Genomic DNA, 12,212 nt, shown 5'->3' with positions numbered 1-12,212 from the left:
TAATATAGACAGGTGCATGCCCACATACACCACACAGCACAGAGAAAATTGCATGAACACTCACAACTATGACTATCAAATAGCACTTATTTTAAGAAGACTCTATTTATGCATAGAAGTGCATTAGCAAAAAGCTTTCCCAGTACATTGATTTCTCATTTTCCATGAGAGAAATATAAATACACAAAGTATCCTGAAACTCTTTCATTACTAAACTAAGACAATTCTCATCCTACCCAGAATTTTTCATAATCATTATTCTATTCCAAAGACAAATACATGTTAAGGCATACCATTTACAAAAACAGAAAAACAAGTCACATAAATATTTTGTTTTTTAAACACCTTATAAACTGACATTTGGGGGGGCTCACTTTCTACTATGTCAATCATTCAACAGATGCGTATTATTTGAATGACATTATACAGAAATTCACTTCATAAGGATAGCAGGGTCAGGGAGTGGTAGGAACTTCAGACCTACAATCAGGAAGCCTGCACTAACTACAGTTCTGATCCCATCAGACAAAGTGATTTTTTTATTCATCAACACCATCAGATCAACTCTGCTGCCCCACATCAGAAACCTTGTAGTATCTGTTATCCCTAACATGGTACCAGAGTAGAAGTTAGCCACCTGATTGCTTAAAGTGAAGCTCACAATACTTTTTTATAACTTTTGTGATGCTCCACTGTTCATTCACTAGCCTAGCTTTTGTTGAGTTAACAATCTGTTCTAGGGGCATACAAACATGATCCTCCAGGGAGCTAAATTTCCAGTAGAAGGAGACACGTGAGAGAAGCAATTGTTTCCTCATAGCGTGATAACTGTACAGGTAGAAAGAAGCTCAGAGGCTGGCACCTGACCTGTACTTGAGGTTCTGGAAAAGTTGGTAAAAGAGAAAGTGCCTATGGAGGGTGGTGGTGGTAGTTACAGGCAATCTACCAAACACGTTACTTTGAAATGAACTGGTTTAAATGAACTGGAAAAAAAAAAAAAAAAAAAAAAAGGATCTTCCTTTCTTTCCCCTGAAAGAATCTGCAGGGAGGGGCGCCTGGGTGGTTCAGTCAGTTAAGCATCTGACTCTCTGTTTCAGCTCAGGTTATGATCTCACAGTTTTGTGAGTTTGAGCCCCACATAGGGCTCTGTGCTGAAGCGTGGAGCCTGCTTGGGATTCTCTCTCTAATCTCTATCTCTGTCTGCCCTTCCCCCACTCAGGCTGTCTCTGTCTCAAAATAAATAAACAAACTTCAAAAAATTAAAGAAAAAAAAAAAGGAATCTGCCAGGAGAGTCCTATCACTCGAGCCTAGGTCCTTTGATTCTCTCAGATTGGAGAGAAACAGAGGAGGGGCAGGAACCAATCAGGAGCGCAAGAGAGGAGTCCAAGTTTCTCATTTTTTAGTGCATTGCGATTTATGTTTCTTGGATTATGTAAAAGTGGGGACATATCTAAACATGCAAATTCTAACAGTAGAGTAGCCTTACTAACATGAAGACTGTCAATTAATTTGTAACTCAGACTTTTTACAGTGAGAAGCTGAGTTTCACTGTTGCCATGAACAGGTAGTGCAAATGTTGTGCTACAATAAAACAGAACTTCAAATCCAAATTAAGGCAGACTTCAGCTTTTGGAGATGCATTAAATGGAAAAATGTTTCTCCAACAATCAGGTTTAAATGCCATAGAATTTGACTGAGCTCGTGAGAACTGTTGGCAAATTCGGCCTCCTAGCATTCTGCTTTCTTTAGAATCTCTAAGTGGTCATTTCCCTCAACTGAATTTCCTTATGTTGTTATTACGACCTTTTACATCTTTTTACTACTATTTTACACTGATGAATGCAAGGCTATACTAGGAAATACGTGCCCACCTGTGGGGAAGGGACAAGACACAAATCAGTTGAGACTTAAAAAGGAGTTCAAGTTTCCAGTAACTTTGACCAGGAAAGTTAGTGCTTTCCTGGCACGTGTGCTTAGTGGCACGTGAGCAGGACTGTACTTTCTATAGTCCATCATTTGCCTTCACTACAGTGTTGTAAACAGGAGGCTGATGTCTGGAGAAAAGATGGAAAAAGGTTTCTCCTCGAAGCGTTTGTACCCCATTTCTAGGTCATACTTGCTTGTGTGTGGAGGGCAAGTAAATGTGGGACTCCTTTTAGACTCTAAACTTATCCAAATATGAGTTATTTCATGTACAGGTTTTTGCATATGTGTTATGTATAGGTTTTGTGTTGTATAACTGTGTTGGGTCAAAGCAAAATCAATTGAAAAATATCAGCTATGTGTTCAGTTATACTCACACATTTACCTAAATAGATACCCACCTCTTACTTAATAAGCTCTGAATGGAACATTCATATACAAATTTATCAGAGCATAACTCTGTAATCACAGTGCGAAATTTATAGGAAATAGTTTGGAAATATGATAATCAACTTACAATTGAAAAAACTTAGGAGCCGGACCAAACTGAATTAAACATGCCCTTATTTTGTTTGTCAGTTGAAAACGTAGCTCAGGGGCGCCTGGGTGGCGCAGTCGGTTAAGCGTCCGACTTCAGCCAGGTCACGATCTCGCGGTCCGTGAGTTCGAGCCCCGCGTCAGGCTCTGGGCTGATGGCTCGGAGCCTGGAGCCTGTTTCCGATTCTGTGTCTCCCTCTCTCTCTGACCCTCCCCCGTTCATGCTCTGTCTCTCTCTGTCCCAAAAATAAATAAAAAACGTTGAAAAAAATTTAAAAAATTTAAAAAAAAAAAAAAAAAAAAAAAGAAAACGTAGCTCAGAATTTAAAACAGTAATAAAGTATCTGAGAGAAGAGTGCAATTAAGAAAGGGAAATACAAAAAGGTGGTATTTACTGAAAGTACTTAAATTCAGCTGTTAAAACAGGAAACGTAACTTACATCTTTAATATTTGCAAGTTAAGTAGTGTCTTGGACTTAAAGGTGTTTAAATTTTTGAAGTGTGGCTATAATAATATGTTCTGACTAATATGTGAGTTCCATTATAGTTACACAATTCTTGTTGCTTGTCAGTTTCAATATAAAGGAAGGATAAAAGGGAAGGAAATCACCTCACTCTCACCAGGAAAGGATGGCTTATCCGTAATGCCCATAATCCAAATTGAACAGCAATGTAGATAAATAATTTTGTTCTGAGCAGCTAGACCTACATGTAGGTGATATTGCTTAGCTGTTTACCCCCCCTCCCTTTTTTTGGCCAAATTTCATGTATTTGAGGGTGATTTGCCTAAATGGCAATTTGCATTTGTTCTTGACCCCAAAGAACAATTTGGTTGGTTATCTACAGCCAATTTAATCAAAATGCATCATTGGAAAACATTTATAACCATATTATATCTCACAGAGAGATGCTTTGCTGAGCTAGATTTTCATCACGCCCTAAATATCATTAGCCATCTGATCAGTCTTAGCTTCATATTAAGACTGGATGACCCCTTGTTTTGTTTAGAAATGAATATCTTCTGGGAGCAGTGGTGCTCAATCACACGGCTCATCAGAATTGCTGTGGAGCTTTCTAAATAGATGGGCTATGGTTGGCCCTGGACTATATGTAATGAGTAAAATGCCCCTTCACCTCATTGTCATTTCCTTAATTACCTATGAGAGAGCACTCCAGTAAGCAGGCATTGCCTAGATTAATGGACAAGTAGCTTCTATTGCATTCCTATATAACTTCCCCTCCTGGAAGGTTTTAGTTAGGTCCTGTTAGCTGGGTTGAGTCCTGTCTCGGCATCTACATGCATTCTGTTGGTTCTGAAGAAATATCCCTATTTCTGTGAATGTTGAAGATAAAGTCTATCCAAGAGGAAAGAGGAAAGGATGGAAATTATTTAAATCAAGAGTTTTCTTCCTTGTCTATTGATTCTACATATATCCAAATTCTTTTTGGCCTCAACAGATCAGGAGACTCTGAAAAGCTAACAAGTTCCAGACATTCTACTGCCTTTATATTGACTCAACCCAGATAGCCAGATACTCTTCTTTCCATTTCTTTATAACTTGGCTTGCTAACTATGCCCTTGCTACTTTTGATGACTCTGCAGAAAAGAGGCAATGGAATGTATAATATCTGTATGCTTAAGTGTCACCATTGTTAGTTCCCTTCATTCACGATGAGTGGAATGAAAACCATTTTATTTTATATTTCAGTCAAAAATTCCCAAGTTCTAGTTGCATTTTCAGTAATACTAATAGTGATACTGATACTGATACTAATGATACTTCCTGCTATTATTTGTCTCAGGGAACCGATTTTCTTAGAAGTCTTTCTATGCATCATGTGGATTATAAATTTAGCTTTTCATATGTTTCATACTTTTGCTAATTCACATGTTGAAAAATTTGAATTTAGGTTTTAGGTTTTTTCCCCAGGAAGATGGTATGTAGGAGAAAGTGGTAGCTATGTGTTGATAAAACTCATTCTCTCCTCTTCCTGGCAAATGTAGCTTGACTACATTTCTCAGTCTCCCTTGAAATTAGGTGCTGCCATAGGACTGAGTTCTAACCAATGGAATGTGTGAGCAGCAGTGATGTGCCCAGCTGCCACGGGGGCCCATAGACAACCTGGCAGCTCTTTACTCCTCCTTTCAGCTGGATATGGATGCCCACAAAGGTCTTTGAAGCCATAATTGAAGCAGGCACAGTCTAAACATCCTGGGACCCTGCCGCACCCCACACATACACCTGCCTCAAACCACCCGAACTGTTTTCCTGAGGGAGAAATAAACTTCATTTGTGTTCAGGCAATTATACCTCTCAGGGCTCTATTTGTTATAGCACATAGCCCGTCCCACCTAATATAAGGACTAGATAATAAAGAAATGAAGATAAAGACAATTAAACCATGTCGTGTGTTTTTAATGAGATGACTTAAAAAAAAAAAAAAAAAAAAAAGTCCCAGGCTTTAACAGAGCCTAGGAACATGATGTGCTTCTAGGTCCTCTGGTCCATGGTGGTATGAAAAAGAGTGGGAAGATGCCAGCCCCTGTAAACTTTTCAGTGACACACTTCCTGCTGAGTCTTGGGAATAGAAAAGTTACAAAAGTCCTCTGAACACGTCTTTGTCGCCCACTGATGCACTGAGGTCCAGCCTCTCAGCACACATCCAGGCACAGATGCTTCTGCTCCTCTCCAGAGCCCACCTTGATGGAGACAGGCTCTCCTCTTGCACTGCAGAACCCAAAAAGAGATGCTGCATGGGAAAATGCCATTCAATCTTGGAATAAGATTGCTACTGGAATCCGAAATATGATTCACGTGATTCCTGTGTTGGGCTTATTGAACCAATGCTTAAGCCATTGTTCCACAAAAGTTTAAGCTGGTTGTTTTTATGGGAATTTTCAAAATGTTTTTAAGATGAAAATGCACTTACTGTTATTGCTGCCACTGTTGCTGCCTTTGTGTTGTTTCATTATTGTCATAAAAAGTCAATATATGTTCATTTTAGATAACAGAATACACTGTCGTATCTCCCTTTGCAAACTAACCACAGTTAACTTTCCAGGACCTTTGCTACACATCCACATGCTTTTTACCAAAAAAATTGCAATCATTATTTATATTGTGATTGTAATTAGCCCTTTATAAAAGTTAACTGAAATCTTCCCCATTACAATGTATCCATATTACGATATCATTGTTAAAAGAGGAAAAAAAATTAAGTGTATGATTATACTTTAATATAAGCAATCTGGCAGACATTTACACTGCTTCCAGTTTATTTTTCTTTTAAAATATATTTTAATAGACATCCTTAAATATTTCCTAGAAGTGGAATTCTTTAAAAATTGCCAACTTATACACACAACAGCGGTTTCCATTCATCCATTTAACACATGAGAACCGACTTTTATGCCAGGCACTCTTCTGAAGCTTGGGATTCAACAGTTGAAAGGAAAGAAGATAAAAACTCTCCCTCGTGATCCTTACATAGTCTGAAGGAGAGGGTTCATTTCCCTGAGATCATAAGATTGTTGGTGCTTTTAAAATCTTTGCTAAATTGGTAGGGGAAAAATTAGCTATTTTGATGTTTTATTGCCGACATGGATTATTTTTATAATTGCTTACTGGTTATTTGTACTTAATGATCACATTCATTTTCTTTGATTGCCTATGCCAATCAATACCTGTACGTGCTAGTGTGAGGCAATAATATTCATGGGACAGAAGAGTTATTTGAAAATTGTACGACCTGTTATGAATATCTGTTATGATGATTTAGCCCTTTTAAAGACCTTTAAAACAAATAATCTACAAATTTTATTTTTAAAAATTCTTGAATTGGATGATATAACAGATATAAAGATTGGGGGTGCCTGGGTGGCTCAGTCGGTTAAGCATCTGACTCTTGATTTCAGCTTAGGCCATAATCTCATAGTTTGTGAGATCAAGACCCACATTGGGCTCACGTTCTGGAGCCTGTAATTCTCTCTCTCTTCTCTCCCTGCCCCTTCCCCTGCCAGCGTACGTACACTTGTGCTTTCTCTCTCTCAAAAATAAATAAATAAACATTTAAACAATAAAATATCTAACACTTAAATAAAATATATTTATAAAATAAAACATTTAAAAAATAAAATAAAACATATAAAGATTGAATATTAGCCATGTAACTGAAGAAAAACCACTCCATTTCCTGATGTTATTTTTAAATTGTGTATGTGTACTTAAAAGAGCTGACCTTTTGAAGTTAGAAATCTTTTAGGTAGGAATACCAATCAACGTTTTACAAAAACTGCTTCCCCTACAGCATAGGCAATCTTAAAATCACAACTGTATTTTCATTTTCATTACAATTTAATCATTTGAATTTGTCATGAATAGAAAGGCAATGGGAGAAAATAATTCTCTAGAAAATATTCTTCCCAGACTAGTGTCCATTAGACTTGAAAAATGCTGTCTAGATATTTGCAGTTCATTTTTTGGTAATGTTCATTTATTTATTTTTGAGAGAGACAGAGAGAGAGAGAAAGCCGGGGAAGGGCAGAGAGAGAGGGAGACAGAATCCCAAGCAGACTCCACACTGTCAGCTCAGAGCCCAACATGGAGCTCAAACTCAGGAACTGTGAGATCATGACCTGAGCTGAAACCATGAATCAAACTTTTAACCGACTGAGCCACCCAAGTGCCCCTAGATATTTGCAACTTAGAACTTGTTTTCCAGAGGACGGTGGTGGGGCTTCCTCCCCCCCATCCATGCACCTTTTGTTGGTCACTACGAAGGGATGGAGATGTGAGGGACTGGAGTTTCACCAGCAACCCTCTGCGTCCTGCTGGGGGACCTATAGCAAGGTTAGTAGGGCAAGAGAGAGACTGCTGTGATTTAGACATTCCCCATCTTCTCTGACATTTTCTCTAAACAAGTTAATGAATTTACAGGGGCTAGCAGTGCACTGCAAGTCACACTAAATACATTCAAAAGTGCTCCGTGCCCTTCCTATGCCTTAATGCTAGCTCACTTTGTATGCTTTCTGTGTGCCAGGAACAAGACAGGTATTAAAATCTCATTGAGGTCCTCAAAAGTGGTGCTATTATTTTCCCCATTTTACTCATAAGAGAATGAACCTTTGGAGGGATCATATAATTTGTCTAAAATTGCCTAGTTAATAAGTAACCATACCTAAGAATTTTGACCCTTAACTCTTTTTGCCTCTAACATTTTTGGTGGGCTCTATCTTTGTATAATCCCACAGAAAAGACCAACTATATAGAGATGTGCTTCTCTCAATAGCGTGCAGCTACTTTGATTTTCCTAAACCTCTATATCTCTCTCTGTAACCCACAATACAGACACCCAGTGACCTTACTGGCTGCCTGGAGATCCATAGGAGGGATTGCAACTTCATATTATAATGAAAAGAAACTTTCAGGAAAACTTGTAGTGGCAATTTAGTTTAAAAGCTGATCTTGGGGTGCTGGGGTGGCTCAGTTGTTTAAATACCAGACTCTTGATTTCAGTTCGGGTCATGATCTGGTTCATAGGATTAAGTCCCGGGTTGGGCTCTGCACTGGCAGAGAGGAGGCTGCTGGGGATTCTTTCTCTCCTTCTCTCTGCCCCTCCCCTGCTCACACAGGCACTGTCTCTTCCTCTCTCTCTCTCTCAAAATAAATTTTAAAACTTTTTTTAAAAAGCTGATATTAAAGGCCTTTTACTGGTATTAAGAGCTGAGATGTGCTCCCACCCAACCAAATTCATATGTTGAAGTCCTAATTCCCAATACCTCAGAATATGACTGTGTTTGAAAGTAGAGCCTTTAAAGAGGCAATGAAGGTAAAATAAGGTCTTATGGGTGGGCCTTCATCCAATGTGAGTGGTGTCCTCACCAGAAGAGGAGATTAGGGGCGCCTGGGTGGCTCAGTCGGTTAAGCATCCGACTTCAGCTCAGGTCATGATCTCGCAGTCCGTGAGTTCGAGCCCTGCGTCGGGCTCTGTGCTGACTGCTCAGAGCCTGGAGCCTGTTTCGGATTCTGTGTCTCCCTCTCTCTCTGACCCTCCCCCATTCATGCTCTGTCTCTCTCTGTCTCAAAAATAAATAAACGTTAAAAAAAAAAAAAAAAGGAGGCGATTAGGACACAGACACAGAGAGGAAAGACCATGTGAAAACACAGGGTAGATGTCCATCTACAAGGCAAGGAGAAAGGCCCTCGGAAGAAATCAACCATACAAATGCCTTGATCTTGGACTTCTAGCCTCCAGAATCATGAGAAAATGGGGGGTATAGCTCAGTGGAAGAGCATTTGACTGCAGAATCATGAGAAAATGGATTTCTGTTGCATAAACCACCAAGCCTGTGGTACTCTGTTATGGGGGCTCCAGCAAACTAATACAGATGGAGTTGGAAAATTACTAGTACTGTGTCTGAAATTAAGAGCCTTCCTGATTATTCACAATTCCCCTTTTAAAAATCAGAAATCTGGGCCAGAAATACAAATAGTTACGGGTCAAAGTAAGAATTTCAAATGATTTCACAAGTTATTTAATCATACTGGAATTTTATTGCCCCAACTAGAACTTGACCAAGAGGATCTGTGACTGGGGCCTTGGCATCGTATGTTATTCAGTTCAACTCGATGATGCTTATGGTGTTTGATCTGAGGGCAAATCAGAGACGTTCTGGCATTTCTTCACACAGCTAATTGAGTACATTCACTATGGAAAGGACAAACTTTTGCAGATTCTCACCTAATTTGTTGTGCATGGACAAATGCAGTCGTGCCTGAGAAGTGATAGCAATGACTGCTGTTGAAATCAGAGGAAAATATGTGCATGGCTAACGGAAAGAGAAATCTCAATACAGAGAGAGAAAAGTGAAGAATGAAATCAACCTGTTCAAAGACCTTAAAAAGGATTGTCTCTAACAAAAGTCGTTTTGACTTTCAATTCAATAAATATTTTTAAAGTGCATGCATGGTAGTATGGGGGAAATTAGAATTTAGAAATTAACCCTGGCTCTGACCTCAAATACTTCTTGATATGATATGAGAAAAAAAGACACAGACACAAATAGCCATAGTTTCATGTAGTCTTTGATAACATCTGTCATGGAAATTAAAAATGTAATGAAATCACAGAGGACAGACAAGGTCATTGGACAAGCTGGGGCATTGGGCAAGACCTACTACGAGACATGTTTGTTTCGGGTCTGGAGGTTGTGTAGCGTTTACACAGGTGGGGTGGCAGAGGGAGGAGCTTTCTAGACAGATTAGTACAAGGAGAAACAGATGTTGTGGAGTGCAAATCATGTTCAGTGAAAAAGTAGGAATCTTACATGACGGAAAGCATTGAGAGGATGGGGCCATTGATCTTGCACTTGGAGTTAAAGGGCCTAGGCTTGAGTCCTGTGTTCCCCATTTACTAGATTTATGACCTCAATCTCTTTGAGCCTCAAATTCCTCATCTGTGAAATAGGAATAATGACTCAGACCTCACAATTATGAAGATTAGAAGTGAGTACTCTGTGTGAAATCTCCACCCAGCAAAGTCTGATATGCAACAAAAATTTAGCAAATGTTGGCTGAACCTAAGTAACTAGGCTTAATTTTATAGAAAATGGAGAGCTGATAAGGTTTTTGAGCATGAAAGTAACATGACCAGAAGTAGGCATTTGGAAATTTATCCCTGTAGCACTGTGTGTGTAGAATGAATTCAAGGGTGGCCACTAGCACAGATTTGAGTTAAGGGGAGCCTGAAGCAGAGCCACACTGGGAGGGGATGTGGAAGAGGTGATGAGTATGAGTGTTTGAGGGCCAATGGTGCTGGGATCTGCTCCTGGGGACATAGACGACTGTTCAGAAACTCATGCTCCGGGTTCTGTGGCTCTTTACTCAAGTAGTGGCATGACTTTTACTGAGATTTTTAACCTCTGCAGATCCCCAGTTTTCTCATCTATAAAACAAAGAGGTTAGAAAAATCTCTAAGTGTTCTTACAGCACTAAAATAGTTCATACCTATTTGAATCAATAAAATTTGTGAAGCTAATTAAATGGGAAGGCAAACAGCATAAAGGAGGAGGAGAACCTGAAGGTAGTGTAAAGCAAAAAGCTTTAAACATGAGTTAGCAGGTCAGTGACTGATATCATTGCTAGGAGTGTGGAAGAGAGGAAAATGAACAGGCTTGGGGGAGAATATGATGGATGTCATTTCTAACATTTGAAAGGGCTCTCCTTCAAAGAATTAGACTTGTGGTTTTATGAGTCCTCAAGAAATCACTTATTTTATATTATCTCTCATCCTGTAAACATCAGGTTTGAAAGCAAATATTTTTCTTTAATTTACAGATTCTTTTCATTGGAGATTCAACCAATAGAGGAATAATGTACTATCTGATCGAAAGACTAAATGAAACCTTGCAAGAATGGCAGAAGGTCCATGGCACAAAATTCTACCACAATGTCAATGGTGGGAAGACTTTGGTCAGTTATTCCTACTATCCCCAGTTCTGGATAAGCCCTTCATTGAGACCAACATTTGAAAAAGCACTTGAACATCTCTTGCAAAGGTACAATGGAACTCTTATGTATGGCACAATGCCATAATGTGCTGATGGTTTACTAGCGGTCATAATGGCTCACTGTATATCAAATGTGCTGAAAAGCTTAAATGCCAAGTAATATGGCTGAAAATGAGTTGGAAACGACAAGGGGGTCCTGTGATCAGGATGCTAGATATGGTTCAGTGAAATGTGAGGCACTGCTGTTAAAATGTTTGCCATCTGTTTCAAGGCAACATGTGTTGTTTTCCTTCCTGGATTTCAGATCACGTCCCCTGGAGAATACAGGCCAGACCGTATTGGTCGTTGGTGGTGTTCAGTGGCTTAATTCCAATCACCTACAAATTATTCACAAGGTTTTGAAGAGGTAGGTTTCTGAAGTAATAACTGTCATTAGTTTCCTAAGTTAAAAAGAAAAGTCACCCTTAATGTGACTAAATTTCATCAAGATTTTATCTAAAGAGCAGTTTGTAATTTAGAATAACATACTTGAAGTCTAGTTTAAAATGTTTCAAAATACTTTCGTATCCAATCACTGTATGGCTCTTCATTATCCAAATGTGAATTTACTATGGGTAAAAACATGCCCAATGGCACATAAAACTCTACCCACAAAAAAAACACCCTAAAATGTATCATATTTATAAAATGAGAATTTAGTCTTATATGCTAATTATCACATTCTAGAAGAATTCCGGTGTATTTGTTTATGTAAGCACAAACATCTAGAAATGTAATCAAAGTTTATGACCTCAGAATTCTGATTCACAGGGAAAATTTACTCAATATCCTTGTGATCATCAAAACTTTGGGAATTGGATTTCATCTCCCAGTGGATGGACTGCATTTCTTGACACAGGTAGGCCCATTCCCTCCAGGCTATGTGAACTTTGTGGTTCCTATAAGAATCTTTGCTGGTGTCTGAAAAAGAACCCACAAGACACTACGCAATACTCAGTGGCCTTCATAAAAATCAAAGGAGGATAATATAGTTAAGGATTATGATTTCAAACCAGTTATAATTATTCCGGGAAATAAGGAGACCATATCACATGAATACATTGTGGATGCTTTGAGCTCATAAGAGAAGAAAAGCGATGCCGAGCTATGAAAAAAACAAAGAACTGGGGGGTAGATGAGAGAGATTAGGCTTTAAGTATCCCCTTACCCCACTAATGTTTCATACACCTTAAAGACTCATGC

General features: G+C 38.9%; 1 protein-coding gene across 6 annotated transcripts in view; it reads left to right on the top strand.

The window, feature by feature from the left end:
• The window catches only part of CPED1 (cadherin like and PC-esterase domain containing 1), a 270,661-nt gene that overhangs the window by 235,348 nt on the left and 23,101 nt on the right, over window positions 1-12,212 (top strand). For all 6 annotated transcript variants that reach the window (XM_058724477.1, XM_058724479.1, XM_058724474.1 and 3 more), the window contains 3 exons: window positions 10,798-11,018; window positions 11,275-11,376; window positions 11,781-11,868. In XM_058724477.1, coding sequence (XP_058580460.1) covers window positions 10,798-11,018; window positions 11,275-11,376; window positions 11,781-11,868 — 411 coding nt within the window. The remainder of the gene's footprint in view (window positions 1-10,797; window positions 11,019-11,274; window positions 11,377-11,780; window positions 11,869-12,212) is intronic.

Source organism: Neofelis nebulosa, chromosome 4 (assembly GCF_028018385.1).
Source record: "Neofelis nebulosa isolate mNeoNeb1 chromosome 4, mNeoNeb1.pri, whole genome shotgun sequence".
Classification (NCBI taxonomy): Eukaryota; Metazoa; Chordata; class Mammalia; order Carnivora; family Felidae; genus Neofelis; species Neofelis nebulosa.
Note: the sequence above shows the minus strand (reverse complement) of the source record. Positions and strands in the feature narration are given on the sequence as shown.